This window comes from Pocillopora damicornis, chromosome 12 (assembly GCF_964200805.1).
Source record: "Pocillopora damicornis chromosome 12, jaPocDami1.2, whole genome shotgun sequence".
In the NCBI taxonomy this organism is placed as follows: Eukaryota; Metazoa; Cnidaria; class Anthozoa; order Scleractinia; family Pocilloporidae; genus Pocillopora; species Pocillopora damicornis.
The window spans coordinates 967,442-983,843 of record NC_142681.1 but is presented as its reverse complement, the minus strand read 5'-3'; the positions used below and the strand labels follow the sequence as shown (position 1 = coordinate 983,843).

Genomic DNA, 16,402 nt, shown 5'->3' with positions numbered 1-16,402 from the left:
AGGCTATATGCACAATTTGAAAGTCCTGAAAAGGGACTGGGGTGAGCAGTGATCAAAGATGGCGGAAGAGACGGCGTAAAAGGAAGCCGCAAAGTCACTTTAAGTAACGCTTTACAGGCCTCCATGAGGCTTTTACTGAAGACAGCAAGACTTCATTTACCAAGAAACCAATTGGCCAGGCTTGTAATAACTGAAGTTGACTCAAAAATGCACAAGGGAGGTAGGTCTGAAGGTTCAAACAGCTGACAAGTCAGCTGAAAGTCGCAGAGGCACTAGAACAGGTTTTAGGGGTTTTATCTCAACAAATGAACAGAAGAGGACCATTGTGGCATTATATTTGTAGCATGATCATGCAGGTGTAATAAAATAATCCTACGACACAGCATTATGATAGTGACGCGCAGACGTAGCAGCACTAGCCACGTTCATACTAACAACACACACATGCAGTAGACTGTTCGAGCAAATAGAGTCACTGTTTCCTCATATTTATGACATTAATGTGGGGTATGAACAAAACATTGACCCCCAGTCTATGAAGTATCCCGATGGACTACCTAATGGGATACACCAAAATGGACCAATTCTGTCTAGACTCTAGTGTCCGGTTTTAGATGCCAGTGTCTGATTTAAGACACTGTGTCTGATTTTAGACACTGTGTCTGATTTTAGACACTGTGTCTGATTTTAGACACTGTGTCTGATTTTAGACACTGGTGTCCAACTTTAGACAATAATGTACAAATTTAGACACAAGTGTCTGATTCTAGACACCAGTGTCTGATTTTATGAAGTAGTGTCCAATTTTAGACAGTGGTGTCTGTATAATTTTGGACACTAGTGTCTAATTTTTGACACTATTGTCTGATTTTAGACACTAATGTCCTATTTTATGTTTGATTTTGGACACTAGTGTCAGATTTAAGACACTAATGTCCAATTTTTGACATAAGTGGTCAATTTGGATACTAGTATAAAATTTGACATGAGGTGTTAAATAGATATATGGTCATAACCATGTAATGGATATTTTAAAAGAAGTTGCAGCTATTAACTGTTAAACCTTCTTGGTCTGCAAATTAATCCTATCAGGAAGATTTCTCAAACTCACTTGTAATGTATAAAAAGATCTTCTTTTCTTTTTAACATTTACTGAAACAAATTTGGCAAATGACTGGTTTAAACAACATATGATTGTAATGTTTGAAGATAACCTAAGGCTGCCTTGAACAGGAAAAAATTTACCCCAATTTTTGAGACTGATATCTCCAGTTACGGTTACCTATAACTCAAAAAGCGGTTTGTATTTGAGAAATCTATGGCATTGACTATAGAAAATAAAGGAGGGGCATCCAAAGTAAGTGTATAAATAGTATTGCTTTCAATAGAACTCATTCACAGTAGGATTTTGTATGTGTAGTCCATTTTAGGGCAGTCCTTTTGGGTATTCCATTGGGATGGTCCATGGTCTGGAGGTCAATGTTTTGTTCATTGTTTTTTCAATATGATAATGTAGAATTAACAACATTATTACAACAAACATATAACCGTATTAAAAGCAAAAAAAACAAAACAGACTCTCTCACTGTTTTGTAATGGCATCATATCCCCGCTGTTTACCAGTCAAGAAAGCCTTGTTAAAACAACAATGCCAGAGGATAATGGGTTTTAAATTAATAGGAAGATATATCTTAGATGTATCATTACAAGTTATCATCTTTAGAAACTCAGATTTTCCATAAGCATGCTCCATGGATTTTTGCAGAACTCTTATGGAAGATCTTAGATATACCTGTAATCTATACTGAACACCTCCTAGTAAGTGGTGTTTTTTTTTCTTTTCAAGTCAACATGTTTTTGGGATTTTTATACCATGCAAATCATTTGAAGGAATTGTTGTTACTGATAAATTTGAATTTTCAGGTGGCCGTGGTAAAAGGGGTAGAGGTGGACATCACCCTTCTGGTTTGACAGGAAAACAGATTGGCTTGTGGCACAGAGATAAAGGAAAAAACAGGGAACTTAAACAGGTTTAATCTTGGGATTTGAATCTAAGCATATTTCTCTCTTGGTTTTATGTGCCCATAGAGTGAGTGTGTCTTTCTGTCAGTCCTACCTTTTTGTCTGGACTGACCTTTTGATCAGTCAATCAGTAGTTTGGTCTGTCTGACAGACTGTATTTGTCTTACTCTGTCTGTTTGGTAGTGCTATAGTCCTTTGATTCAACCAATTTATATGTGGATTTTTCCATCTCCTCATTATAATATTTATTCTTAGCAAAACATATGTTTATCATCATGTTTTTTTGTTATTCAGCGTGCATTTGTTACAATGGACAGTCAACATGAAATGAGAATAAGTCAGCTGCTTGGAGAAATCAGACAAAGTGAAAGAACCAATGATGACAGAGCAGAGGAAGGAGCATCAGCTGGGACAGATTGGTATGATGGTCCTAAAGGAGAGCAGTACTGTGAACAACATCTGCATGATGAGTCTGATCGCAGGAATGAAGGTTTGCAGATATATAAAATGGCTACAGTGGAATCTTGCTCATTCAGATGTGTGTAATGAAGGAGTTCTTTGGTTTTCAAATCCTGGTTTAAGTCTTGCAATGTTTTCTACATGAAACATTTGTTTTTGCATGCCTGTGCAGAGTGCTATTAGCATATGCATTTCTGTTAGACTAATTGTCAGATTATAAATAAAAGAAACTGTTATGGATCTGGCATTTTGATCATAAATAGATTGATACTGTACATTATTTTCAATTACATAAACTATCTTTTGCTCTTTAATTGTAGTTTTGATTGACAAAGTATTGGCCCCAAAACAATATAAGGAACAATTTGATCACCTTATGAAATTTCTTACATGCAGATATGTGATATGTTTTTAATATTTTTCTCAGTATTTGTTCTCAATGACATGAAAGATCCTACATTATATTCAAAGTTTTAGAAGCACTTATTTGAGTGAACTTTGAAATATTCTATCCAGACCAGGTGAGCATGTCTGGTGAGAACAAGAAAAAGAGTCCAGAAGCTTTCAAGCAACATTTTAATATGGGCAGGAATTTGCAGCAAGATTCCACGTTAGATCATCAGTTGAAAGAAGAACAACAAAGAAGGTTCTTGTCAGAAAGTGCAAGCTATAAGGCCATGCAGGTCTGTATTGATATCATCATTACAATCAAAACCTCCTATAGACCAAATTACCTTGTACTAATCAGCATTGTGATATCATTTAAAGGTAAAATTGATGGAAAACTTTTAGTACAGAAGATGACTTAAAAAATCTTTGTTTAAGATTTGAGACTTTTTGATAACAAGTCTGATGTTGCTCTTGATATTTCTTTTTTTTTATTTTTATTTCTTATAGGAATTTCGTAAAAGTTTGCCAGCTTACAAGCAGAAAGAGGTGGGTGCATTTCATTACTCTACAAAAATTTCTCTAATCACAAATTAGAATTATTATGTCAATGATAAAAATTTGAAATGTCCTTAATTTCAGGAATTACTTCAACTTATAAACTCAGAGCAAGTTATTGTTATCAGTGGAGAGACTGGATGTGGAAAAACAACCCAGGTATCACAGTGTTTTTTTAATAAATCAACTAAAATTTTACAGTGGGTGTTCCCACTGATTTATCAAAACTGAAAAACCACAAGCCATAGTTCAGTGGTTTCAGAGATTCAATCCCTCAGTGGACTTCAGCTGCTGCAATATTTTTGTCTGCACTTGTATATCGAAACTCAATATCACTTTCATTTTTGATACTTTTATCACAAGTGGGTCTTGGCTGATGAGTTAGGAAGAATTTCTAATGCCAGCTAAATTGTCTTTCAAAAGAATGTCCTAGTTTCTTTCCAGACTGTGGATCCTGACTGTCAGGAGTGTCTTGTAGTACAACAAGGCCAATACTTTAGCATTAAGGGTACTGTCAACAAAATGGAATGCCTTCTGGAGAAATTGTCCCATGCGTGCTACTTTTAAAGGAACCATAAAAAACTATATACTGTAAAGCTTATGGATTAAGTATGGATTATGAAAATAACAAAATTGTCCACAGTTTTTGTTTAGTAGGCACTTGCGAGCCCTTAAACACATTGAAACTGTCAGTGTTTGCTTTACTGAATTACCAGCCTCCACTTTACCGCAAACCAAGAAACAAACTGGACAGTATCACTCAGCATACAATAGGCTAGTGAAGCCTGTGAGGCTTATTCAACATTCCCATTGGTTCCTGAGAAAATCTGTTTTGAAGTTGGACAATCAAAAATAGTTTGGTTGTTGTCATACTCCAGGTTGTTATGAAAGAAATAATTTTTTAGCCTCCCAAAAATTCACAGCTTTGGCATCCTAAGCACATCAATGTAGCATGTCACCAACCCATGAAACATAATATTGAACCCCCTGGCAAGTCTCATAACCCCAAAATATACTTTCAGTTGTTCCTCGTAATCTTTTTAAGATTTTTTTTCCAGCAAATTAAACTTAACTACTTTCTAACTAAAGAGCAAAAAAAAAAAAGAATTTTGAAATTTTGACCAAATTTTGTTGACAGTAACCTTAAACAAAGAAATTAAAGAGATTGTTTATTGGACCAATACATTGTTAACTGATAAAATTTTAGGTTAACATTATTAAATAGCCATCCTGCGGTGACCTAATTTCATGTGATTCTTGTTTAGGTTGCCCAGTTCATCTTGGATGATGCTATTGGACAAGGTCATGGGTCAAAATGCCGAGTTATTTGTACTCAGCCCAGGAGAATAAGTGCTATCTCTGTAAGCCATGATTTTAATCAAAGTAACTTTTTTTTCTGAGTATTTAAAAGTTATTGCTCCGTCATGACATGGGTGAAGAAAAACTGAAGAGAATCCTTTGGAGCAACTAAATCCATCAACAACCTCCATCCACATGTGATGCTTACATTTAAGAAATCAAGTCCAGCCAAGTTGGAGGAAAGATAAGCAAACAACTCTTCCTGCTGAGCCATCCTTGCTTTGTCAAAATATTAATTTTTCCTTCCCAATAAGAGGAAGCCATGCAGACTTAAGGTTGACTTAGCTTAATATTAATGTATGGAGGGTATTACTTATTATCTAACTTTAACCATTAGTGATGTATAATTATTATTTAGTGATCATTAAATCTGATCCACGATGAATTGTTTTTATTTATCCTATGCAAGGTGGCAGAAAGAGTTGCATCAGAAAGGGATGAAAATTGTGGTGAAAATGGAAGTGTTGGTTACCAGATAAGATTGGAAAGGTAATGAGGTGTTCAACAATATTACAATGTCTGTTGTCTGCTGGCAGTTTTAGGACAAAATCACCAAATGATAAACTCATTTCCCCCTTTTTTTTTTTTTTTCCAGCAAGCTTCCACGAGAGCAAGGTTCTATCCTCTATTGTACAACAGGAGTGCTGCTTAGATGGCTAGTGTCTGATCCGTGAGTCAGAAATGATTATTGTAACAATGTACATGAAAAAATTATGCACTTCTGATTGGCTGAAAAGGAGTGCATTCTCCTGTAACACAAGAGCAAAGTTGTAACACAAGTGCAAATGACAAAGAGCACGCAAATTGTCTGTCTTGACTTTCTGTGATGTTTTTCCATGTACATTATTAACAAGTAATAACATAATTTCTCTTACAATTTGGTGTAATAAGCACTTCTGAATTTTTCAAAGACTACAACTTGCACTTGCCCGAGGGGCTCTTATTTGTGCTTATTAACACCAAATTGCAAGAGAAATCATGTTATTAACAGGGAGTTGTAGTTGTTGGTGAGTGACATCATTGAATGCTGCATTCAATGTAGCAGATATAGAAGAGAGTGATTACCTGCGGCATTGTTGTACCAGACTCAGTGCAGGGTCAATCTCCACATTGCCCAACATAAGGTTTTTGCAGTTTATACTAACCATAAATTAAAAACAAGCTCATTCATTACTTTTTATTGTTCCTTTGTAGATTGCTTCTTGGTTGCAGTCACATCATTCTTGATGAGATTCATGAAAGGGATATTTTATCAGATTTCCTGATCATTATTGTAAAAGATCTTTTACCAAAAAGGTAATGTTAGGATTTAAGTTTTGGCAATTGTAGTTGTCAACTCATTGTAGTGGCTCTGCTGCTAAAACATATTTTGACTTGTTCTTGATTTTGATTGATTATTGTTTACTTTGTATCTTATCCTTGATCTTTTTGATGTTTCATATTCCTGTTAAGGCTTCTCCTCCTACAATTAAATTTCTTATTTATTTTTTTTTATTTCACATAGGCCAGATTTAAAATTGATCCTCATGAGTGCAACTTTGAATTCAGAGATGTTCTCTGCTTATTTTGGTGAGAAGCTCAGTAGAGTAAATTCAGTCTTAATTATTGTGATTGAAGAAAGAGTGAAATGAAGAAAAGGATTGTTGAGGCAAATATTTGGGACTTCAAGTGTGACTTTGCCAATGGGATGCTCTTACAAAATGAGCTGTGAACCACTGACTTTACCAGAAGGCAAATGGAAGAATGGTTGGTACATATGAAATTTATGGAGACATTCATATTCTAAGATGGCAGTAAATCAAAACACACATTGTTATTTGTCATCTGAAGGGGAAAAAATTGACTGGAAACAGCCGTAAGTAAGGTTTTCATTTCCATGCAAGGTACTAATTCTATTTTGTTCCACTTCAAGATAATTGCAAAACGGCTCATATTCCTGGATTCACCTATCCTGTTCAGGAGGTTTATCTTGAGGAAATAATTGAAAAAACCAGGTGAGGATTATTGGTATAAGAAAGAACATTTTTTTCTTTATTTCATTAAAGTCCTGCAAGGTTAGTCTTTGAACACACTACCATAATTAGGAAGGTTAGTTTAGAAAATGGTCAGCTTAAGCATACTGTAAGGAATCAGAGTGATATGAGATCTTTTGGTGACTTGGCAGGCCAAATATAAGTTTATTAATAAATTCTGCATGCATGTGCATCATATCATGTTTTATCTCTTGACTGTGATGATGACTTCTGCTCAGGTTGTCAAAATATCAGTCACCAAAACAGGCAATAGTCCTTCTCAGGACTAAACTAACCTCAACAATTGGACTACACTATCAAATGTTTTAGCCATGGCCAATGATGTAATAAAGTGATTTATTAGATTTCTGTGCATTTTAGATCCATTTTTTTACTGATAGAAGATTTGCCAAATATCAGCTTTATGTGCACATGTTGCAAGAGCTTTAGTCTACTTAACCCTTTAACCCCCAAGATCTCATTAATGGTTCTCCTTACTGTCTGCCATATAGTTCTTGTGATGTTAGTTTGGAGAATTTGGTGTTGGATCAACTAATAATCCCCTAATTAATATTTCTCGTCATTCTCATCAGTTGTCTGATTGATATTGTATTGATATTGAGAGGAGAAATTCTATCTTGGTCACTTATGGGAGTTAAAGGGTTAAAACAACTTCATGTTAGACTGCATGACTTTGCAACTGCCTTACTCCTTGGTGTGATTAATTTATCTTGACAATCTCAGTTTATTATCCAGCAAAGAGGTTATGAGACAAACCTTAATACAGTGCCATGTTCTCTGAACTAATTATAAAGCATATTAAGCTTAGAAGCAAGATGGAAGAATTGCTAATCAGATCATGGGTGTTGGTGTATTCACAGATATGAAATTACAGAAAAAGCTGGTGTTTCTGGTAGAGGAAACAGATCAGAACCAAAATGGAAAAAATACAGGAGGGGTAAAAGTGAGGCAAAAGACAGACGGTTAGAGAAAACCAATGCATGGCTGACTGACAGTCAGGAGGATGAAAAACAGATGGAGTGGCAGCAATATCTCAATTCCCTAACAGGAAGGTAATTGCTAAGTTTTCTGTGCGTTTTAAGGTTTTTTTTTGTAGGGTTTCCCGTAATAATTCTCCTGAAACAATACTTTCAATTCTTGAATAATATCACCTCGAATTCCTTTTTTGCCCCCCCACCCCTCCCTCCTTTAAGGTGGGGAATATTCGGTCACATGATGGGTTTTGACCAATCGCATCTGGGCAAAATATTTGATGGATCATTGGACACAATATCAGCAATTAGATAATAATTATTTTTGAAACTCAAAACAACTTTAAAAGTGCACTTCCCCATCGTTAACAACTTTTGGTTAGAGGAACCTTTGTAAGTTTCTTTTTGGTGTCGAAAATTTTACCAGTGCTTATTTGTTCCTAATAACAGTGGAAATCATCCAGTTAAATTACTTTGACAAGGAAGGTGATTGTAAATTATTGGTTTCGCTACAGATTTTCTTCTAAAACAATTACAACTCTTCGAAATATGGATTTGGAAAGAATCGATTTGGAACTTCTTGTCCGACTGATAACTCACATCTCACTTCGAATGGAGGTAATGTTCAAAGGATAATAGACTCAGCGAGTTCAACCAAATGAACTAAATAAACTACTTTTTCAAGTGTTGTTGCGCCCGAAAAGTCGCTGAGGTTGGAGCTGAATAGTTTTTACAACAACGTCGCCTACAGAGTTTTACGACCTGTCCAAGTGATTTTTCCTTTTTCAACGCATGCGTACAGAACACATTCAGAAATGAACAAGCAAGCTTGGCCATTGTAGACCGTAAGCCGGAAAAACACGGGAAAAATAGTGACGCAAGTTTTTAAGTTCGTTATACGTGATCCGTTCAAATATTCACCATTCTATGTCATCATGGTTCCCTTTTGTTTTTCTACTCTCACTTGAGTTTTTTCCTGTGTGTGAGCAAACAATTACTCAAAATACTCTGACATTACTCAGTCCTCCAACAAAGACTTATATTGAACTTCAGTGTCAATTAACTAGTTTAGTTTTTGGCAACAAGTTTAAATAACAATGTAAGTCAAATGAATTTGATTATTTCTGTTTTTAGGAAGGAGCAATACTCGTTTTTCTACCTGGCTGGGATGATATTAGTAAACTTCACGACAAGTTAAAAACTCAGACGCTTTTTAATTCAGGTAAAGTAGAGATTCACTTACAATAGTTCGTTTAAGTCTATTTTCTTTGTTCTGATCGGCGTTTGATGTTACTGGTTTTCATTTTGTAAGAGAACTAGGTTTTTCTTGTTTGTGCATAGTAACGCTCATTTATGTCTATAAATCTTTTTTCTTGATCATTTGCAGATAAATTCCGTATCATTCCTTTACATTCTATGATGTCGTCAACAAACCAACGAGAGGTAAGACAAATGATAAGAACTGACTTGCCCTTATTTGCTTGAAGCAATAGGCTCAAGATCAGGCAGCCTTGCTCACTTCCTAGTCGTGCCTCTTCTTGACAGTGTATAGGATCAGTTGGGAGAAGTTATGTTTTGTAAATGTTAGCCAGAAGGTTTTACGGTGATTGAATGCCGCGGTGGATTAGGATTTTTTTGGCATGTTTAAGTCTTGATTTGCGTTCAGTGAATGGTTGGGAAAACTTCCACGGTCCTCTAAACCTATCAGATATAGATTTAAAACTAATTATGACCTGTAACTCGCGTTTCCCGCGCCTTAAGCTGTTTTCTGTGTCTTTCGTTGACTTTTCACTGGCTCCATGTGATATTTCCTCATTTTCTGATCGGCCACTTGGTGTAATAAGGTGCCTAGTTTGGTTTCCATATTACGATGCTCAGTCAAGAGGTGCTCCGGTGGACGCCCTGATTAGGTTATTTTAGAGGTAAACCCTGGTTTCCCTCTTTGCTCCATCACTGATCTGTTAGTGTTCCTTTCATTAGGTATTTGACCGCCCACCTGAAGGTGTCAGGAAGATCGTAATTGCTACTAACATTGCTGAAACAAGGTATTAACAAGAACTTGGTTGGCAGTATCACAGCTGCTTTCGTATCATGGTCGAGGGGTACCATCGCGTGTCTCCTTAATGCTGGTTGGGATACAATGGCGGATCCAGGGGAAAGGTTTGGGGGTTAGGGCCCTTACCCTGACCATAACGGTGTAGTTTTTTTATAACGTATCTAACACCAAAATTCCTGCAGCAACAAGATGGCGTATTGCTACTTAACTGGCTGACTTTTTTTTCAGGGAAGGGGGAGGGGTGGAGGCATGAGTAGGTCGGTCGACAAGTAGTTTTGGGCCTCCCTTGGTCCCCCCCTTCCACCCACCCACCCACCCCCCCCCCCGCCAAATTCATGGATGCGCCCCCATAATGATTTATGTCAATCTTGTTCTGGTCTTAATTGTTTTTGTTTTTTCAGTCTTTGAACTTTTGTTCGTCTCTAACCATCAAATTAAAATTAGAACGTATGGATTTTAGTGGAATGATTTTCACCTTGGCTATTGTTCCATTTGTAGTATCACTATTGATGATGTGGTGTTTGTTGTGGATGCTGGCAAGGTGAAAGAAAAGGTAATGTACGTAGCTGTTGTGTTTAGAAACTGTAAGTGACTGATGGTTTATTATTCGGTAGCTCAGTGGTGGAGCAACCAAACCTGTAGTTTTGATTCCTCTTCGGGTGTTGGGATTTTTTCTTTGTCCAAATATCAAGAAAACTTGTAGTATATAGGATCGGCGAGGTTACTTTGCTTAACTTACCACTCATTTGTCTCGATCGAGGCGGGAGTGAGCCGAACTAACAGAAAATGTGACAGTTATGACTGTGGCCACAATAAGCGCACTGATTTATGCATTTTTACAACTGATAGGAGTTTTTATTTCTATTTCGTCAGACATATGATGTGTACCACAATATTGCCTGTTTACAGCCTGTATGGATCAGTAAAGCTTCTTCGAGACAAAGACGCGGTCGAGCTGGAAGGTATTAACATTATTAACCTGAAAAAAATTCTTCAAAATTCCCGTAGTAAAGAACTTCCAAAGTAGCGACCTCAAAAGGATCCTCCCAGCAATGGCCATGTTGGGAACAGCGGAAAATGGCTGCTGTAGAGACACGGCTGTTATTAAGAGGAAGGGGTTTAAAATGACACCCTTTTTTTTTTCGAGGTCCAATATTTTTTTCCATATATTCTTATTGTTGTATGTAAATGTTTAGAAATAGGTCTTTAAACACAGACCAAATGTTAATGTTCGGAAAAAATACAAACAAGGTATAGTCAATTTATACAACGTTTGCTTTCGGTGTTACAGAAATTTTAATTTTATAGTTGAAACAAAGCTTTAAACGTGTATTTGTTGTTGCGTTCTGTCAGAGTTTTTTTAGAAAGGCATTCTTTTCATAAAAATGAGAAAAACCGACCAAATTATACCATATATAAATAAGTTCCCTGACTGATGTATGTCAACAGAGTACAGCCTGGATACTGCTTTCATTTGTTCACACAACTTCGTGCCCAGTCCCTTGACGACTATCAGCTGCCAGAGATGCTTCGGACACCTCTTGAGGAATTGTGCCTGCAGATTAAGGTACAGTTGCTCTTTATTCTAGAGTGTGTGAAGTATCATTTTGTACTATTTTAGTGGACAGATAACGTTAAGTCTGAGTGCGAGTCTGGTGGTTCATCCTTCTGAAGCTTATCCTGGTGTTTGTAAGATAGGCTTGTTGCTTCTCCCTTTGGATGTGATGCTAGGCAATAACAGGTTAACCCCCGCTCCAGCGTTTCATCAGGTTTCCCGGACAGTTTATTTGTACCCATTTATACTCGTGAGAGGAGTGCGTCAGTGTTCTCCTTTTCAGGCGGTAATCGGTAAAATTTGCCGCCTTTAGTACCTCTAACGACCGCCTAAAAATAGAATATTGAAAATTTAACAGGAGATGACTCTATTGGTTTTAAAATTTCTTTGACCTGTTTTGCTTAAAATAAGGAAAACGCCGAGTGAGACAATGTGAGAATACCCAAGAACACAATACAACGAACTTGCTATGGCTCGGAGTGCAATGCGCGACTGCTTCTGATAGGGTCTTTAGTACCATTGCTATGTCTTTTTGCACGGGTTGACTTTTAAAATTAAAAATTGAAGTATTTCATTTCTTTTTGGTAGATTCTTAAACTGGGTATGATCCGATCTTTTCTGTCTAAAGCATTGCAACCTCCAGAGGAACAAGCAGTCATCAATGCTTTAGAGAGTCTTCAACAACTTGTGAGTCTTTTATGTCCGAAGAAGTTTTACAAACCGTCTGTCTCGATTCCTTTTAATCAAGTGAAACAAATTTTCATTTAACAGTTGTTTTGTTTTGTTTTGTTCTCTTATAGAAAGCGCTGGACGCAAATGAAGACTTAACTCCCCTTGGTCATCATTTGGCCGCTTTACCAGTAAATCCTAGAGTGGGCAAGATCATTTTATTTGGTGCAATATTCTCGTGTTTGGATCCAGTTCTAACTGTGGCATCTGTTTTAGGATTTAAGGATCCTTTTGTGTTTCCTTTGGTAGGAACACTCATCTAATTCATTAACTGTTTTCGGGGCCTTTGAGTATTTTTATTTATTTATTATCATTGTCATTTTTCAAGCTAAATGGTCCTTTTGTAACATTCTTATTCCTCGACGAACGGAAGAAAAGTTTTCCATCTTTGTTATAACATCGCCAGAGCGCTTTAGACATTGTTATTCCTGTCTAATACTTTGCCTGGCTTACTAAAGAGTTCTCAGAAGCTCAGTTGATAGAGCATTGCATAAAAAATCGAAGATCTGGGGCTGGAATACTCTTCGACGACTCAGGAATTTTTCTGTGGCCTCTGCTTATGACAGGACTCTGACTTCAATTTTCAACTTCTGTCGTAGCCTTGTAAGTACTTTTTTAATGTATTTTCAGGGAAAACAAAAAGAAGCCGAGCAAGCCCGCTTGAGGTTTGCTGGTGATACTCGTAGTGACCATCTCGCCCTGTTGAAGGCCTTTCAGGTAAATGTTTACAGGTACCTTCAAACACAGGTAGAGTCATTTTTTGCGCTTTTCAAAACGACCTTCATTTTGAAGGAAGCAACATTACATTAGTTTCGTTGGATTGAAAAAGAGAGAAGAGGCAATGAAACCCAAGAGGAAACAAGATTATACCAGACCGCAAATTAGAGGCCATGTAATCAACAGTATATTATGAGGAGAACGGTTTTACCGCGAATCTTCCACTCAGAGCAACTAGAGTTTGCATTTTAAATTTATTGTAGTGTTCGTTTATTTAAGGGCTGGGAGACGTCTGTCCGTAAAGGGATTGAGCGAGATTACTGTTGGAGGAACTTCCTATCGGTGAACACGATGAGGGTGAGTAAATCTATTTTTAAAGATAGTAGAGTGAAGTAATCCGAGATGAATTTGGTTTCATTTATCTCTTCGCTTTGTGATTATTGTAGAAACCCACGCCAACCTCCTAGTTGGTCAAATGCAACATTAAAATCGGTGGTATCTAGTTACTAACGTTTTCCCTCGTTTCAAACAGTTTACCTTTTTTGTACCTCCAGGTCTCAGTGATTCCCAGTGATAGTTGTCCGTTTTCTGATTGGCTGTTGTGATAACTTCGGTTGTGGGCGTACGAAATTCAAGTGCTCTGAACTATCTTGTCTTGTTTTGGCAAATCATTTTGCTTTCTGTTTAATCTTCGAAAAATTATTGATGTTAGTTCTGTAATAACAATTTAATTTTTCGCTGTCAAGGGGTAGGAATCAACACTCAACCCAAAAACGGAGCGCTGGTGTTAATGTGAACTTTTATTCATTAATTGTATCCGATTCTCTATACAATTCTTGATTTTTCCAATGACAGTTATGTTACTTACCTTTCTATTTCGTGAACCGTGTTTCAGATGATAAAAGATATGAAACAACAGTTCTCTGGATTACTTTATGACATTGGTTTCCTGGAGTCATCCAACCCGAAAGCTTCTTCCGCTAATTACAATTCAGGTGAGCATTGTCTTTCTTCTTACCGTGACACTGAACATGTTTTGAGGGAATTTCAAGCCAACTATCTTCGTCGGAGCGAATCTTACGGCTGGTCTTGAATGAAAATTAAACTGCTGCATCGAAATGTTTCCCGTGTCAAGATTTATCCAAGTAACACTCGATTTTCCATTTCTAATTCCAGTCTGTTACTAACAAAATTGCCAGTTCTTTTGCAGACAATTTAAAACTGGTTAAAGCCATACTTTGCGCCGGTTTATATCCAAATGTTGCCAGCATTAACCACCATCCTAGATTTTCAAGGTAAAGACCCTTTTTTGTAAATACTTTCATCTTCGCTGTCTTTGTTTTCACGTTTCATTGAAAGGCAAAAAAGAAGTGCGCATAAGTTTTTGTGGAATGAAAGAGTGAAAAGTTCATATTATGTCTCAGGCCTCCAAAGCTGCGAACTCATCAAGATGGTACTGTGTATTTACATCCGAAATCAGTGAACGCTGAGGTCAGAGTTTATGAAGATAACTGGCTGATTTATCACGAAAAGATGAAGTCTACCTCGGTAAGTAAAAGGAGGCCTTAGTATTTTGCCCTTTTTTCACCATAGAAAGTTTTTTTCAACTGACTGTTGTAAAGGAAGAAGATGGCTAGTTAGAAGGCAAAGTCTTTGTACGGTATTGAGTCGCGTGATTGGGTTAGTTTATCCTACTTTCCGCCACACGTAAAGAATACAAGTACTTTTTCACAGTCGTTCCATCCCTAAATCGCGCACTGATTCTCGTTTTAATTGATTGTTACTTTGGTATCTCGCGCACATAGTGTTTCTCTCAAATTCCAACAAGAGGTCAATTATACACGCGCACTTATAACTTTTCTAATCGTTTACTTTTTCATTTTGATTGTTACACGATTCTCTTTCCTATGATTGTTACGTTAATATTTCGCGCACTGTCTGGATTTTCTTTCATTCGATTGCTACTTTAGTCTCTCATTTACTCTCAAGATTTTTTTTACTTCATTCTTACGTAAGCATCTCACGCACTCTCAAGATTCTCTTTAATTGTTACATTAGCATCTCGCGCAGTCACAATTTTCATTGCTTCGATTTTTACTCTATACTCTCGCGCACTCTTAAGATTTCTCTTTCTTTCAAATGTTACGTTATCATCTCGTGCACTCTCAAGATTTTCGTTCGATTGTTACGTAAGCATCTCGTGCACTCTCACAATTGCCATTCTTTTGATTGTTGCGCTTATTTCTCGCACACCCTCAAGATCGTAATTTATATGATTACTACGTAAGAATCTCGTGCACTTTCAAGATCTCTTTCTTTCGATTATTACGCTAGTATCGCGCGCTCTTTCAAGATTCTCTTTTATTTGATTATGTAAGTGTCTCGCGCGCTCCTGTGATTCTCTTCTTTTGAATTGCTACGTTAGTATCTCACGCGCTCTTAAAATTATCTTTCCTTCGATTGTTACGTTAGTATCGCGCGCTCTCTCAAGATTCTCTTTTATTTTATTGTTACATTAGCGTCTCGCGCATTCTAATTCTTCTCTTCTTTTCTATTGTTACGTTAGTATCTCGCACACTCTCAAAATTATTTTTCATTCAATTGTTACGTTAGTATCGCGCGCACTCTTAAGATTCTCTTTCATTTGATTGTTGCGTTCAAGTAGTATATCGTGCTCATTGATTCTCGTGCAACTCTCAAGATTCTAATTCATTTGATTGTTACATTAATATCTCGCCAAACTACATGATTCTAACTCAATTTATTTTTGTGTTAGTATCTCGCGCATTTATAGGATTCTCTTCCATTCAATGTTTCGTTAGTATCTTGCGCATTTATAGGATTCTCTTCCATTCAATGTTTCGTTAGTATCTCGCGCATTTATAGGATTCTCTTCCATTCAATATTTCGTTAGTATCTTGCGCACCACCAGAATTCTCATTTCTTTGCCTATTACTTTAGTTTACTGCCCGCTCTTAGGATTCTAGTTCATTTGCTTGTTGCGTTTGTTTTTCGCGCACTCCTAGGATTCACCTGCATTGGATTGCTACCTCAGTATGTCGCGCTCTGTAAGGATTGTCTTTCATTCGATTGCTACGCCAGTATCTCGCGCACTCCGGATTTTATTTCATTTTATTCCTACCTTAGTATCTCATGCACGGTCAGGATTCTCGATGTACGTTTTGTTTAATCGGTGCAATTTTGTTCATCTCTAGCTATTCCTGTACGACAGCACTATGATAGCACCCTTCCCCCTTCTCTTCTTTGGCGGCGAGATTTCTGTGTTTGTAGAAGAGGGCTACGAAACAGTCGCAATCGACGATTTCATCAAATTCAAGTCTCCAAACAGAATTGCAAATTTAGTCAAGGTTAGTTTTATTTTTCCTAAAGTGATTCGTTTTCTTACCACTTGGTGATGTGCTCCTATGTAATGAAATCCTGAGTATGCATCGCTTTTCGATTGCTTGTCGTTAAACTAAACTAAAGTGATCACAAGGGTCTGTGAGAACAAAGGGAAATATCTGAAAAAAAATGAAAATTCAGATTTAAAACCAAA

General features: G+C 36.9%; 1 protein-coding gene across 2 annotated transcripts in view; it reads left to right on the top strand.

Annotated features, from left to right (window-relative positions):
• Positions 1-27: 27 nt before the first annotated feature.
• LOC113680133 (ATP-dependent DNA/RNA helicase DHX36) overlaps positions 28-16,402 on the top strand; it is an 18,890-nt gene continuing 2,515 nt past the window's right edge. The window contains exons 1-28 of one of the 2 annotated variants that reach the window (XR_016181562.1): positions 28-220; positions 1,924-2,030; positions 2,317-2,512; positions 2,998-3,164; positions 3,379-3,417; positions 3,511-3,585; positions 4,692-4,787; positions 5,195-5,274; positions 5,381-5,455; positions 5,980-6,081; positions 6,290-6,354; positions 6,698-6,779; positions 7,679-7,870; positions 8,305-8,407; positions 8,924-9,011; positions 9,177-9,232; positions 9,770-9,834; positions 10,344-10,398; positions 10,719-10,807; positions 11,295-11,412; positions 11,989-12,087; positions 12,201-12,374; positions 12,760-12,846; positions 13,126-13,203; positions 13,742-13,841; positions 14,046-14,141; positions 14,271-14,394; positions 16,062-16,214. Coding sequence is in view for 1 of the 2 variants with exons in the window: in XM_027197126.2 (XP_027052927.2) it covers positions 124-220; positions 1,924-2,030; positions 2,317-2,512; positions 2,998-3,164; positions 3,379-3,417; positions 3,511-3,585; positions 4,692-4,787; positions 5,195-5,274; positions 5,381-5,455; positions 5,980-6,081; positions 6,290-6,354; positions 6,698-6,779; positions 7,679-7,870; positions 8,305-8,407; positions 8,924-9,011; positions 9,177-9,232; positions 9,770-9,834; positions 10,344-10,398; positions 10,719-10,807; positions 11,295-11,412; positions 11,989-12,087; positions 12,201-12,374; positions 12,760-12,846; positions 13,126-13,203; positions 13,742-13,841; positions 14,057-14,141; positions 14,271-14,394; positions 16,062-16,214 (2,847 nt within the window). In the remaining variant the exon portion in view is untranslated. The remainder of the gene's footprint in view (positions 221-1,923; positions 2,031-2,316; positions 2,513-2,997; positions 3,165-3,378; positions 3,418-3,510; positions 3,586-4,691; positions 4,788-5,194; positions 5,275-5,380; positions 5,456-5,979; positions 6,082-6,289; positions 6,355-6,697; positions 6,780-7,678; positions 7,871-8,304; positions 8,408-8,923; positions 9,012-9,176; positions 9,233-9,769; positions 9,835-10,343; positions 10,399-10,718; positions 10,808-11,294; positions 11,413-11,988; positions 12,088-12,200; positions 12,375-12,759; positions 12,847-13,125; positions 13,204-13,741; positions 13,842-14,045; positions 14,142-14,270; positions 14,395-16,061; positions 16,215-16,402) is intronic. The other variant, XM_027197126.2, reaches the window with a different exon arrangement.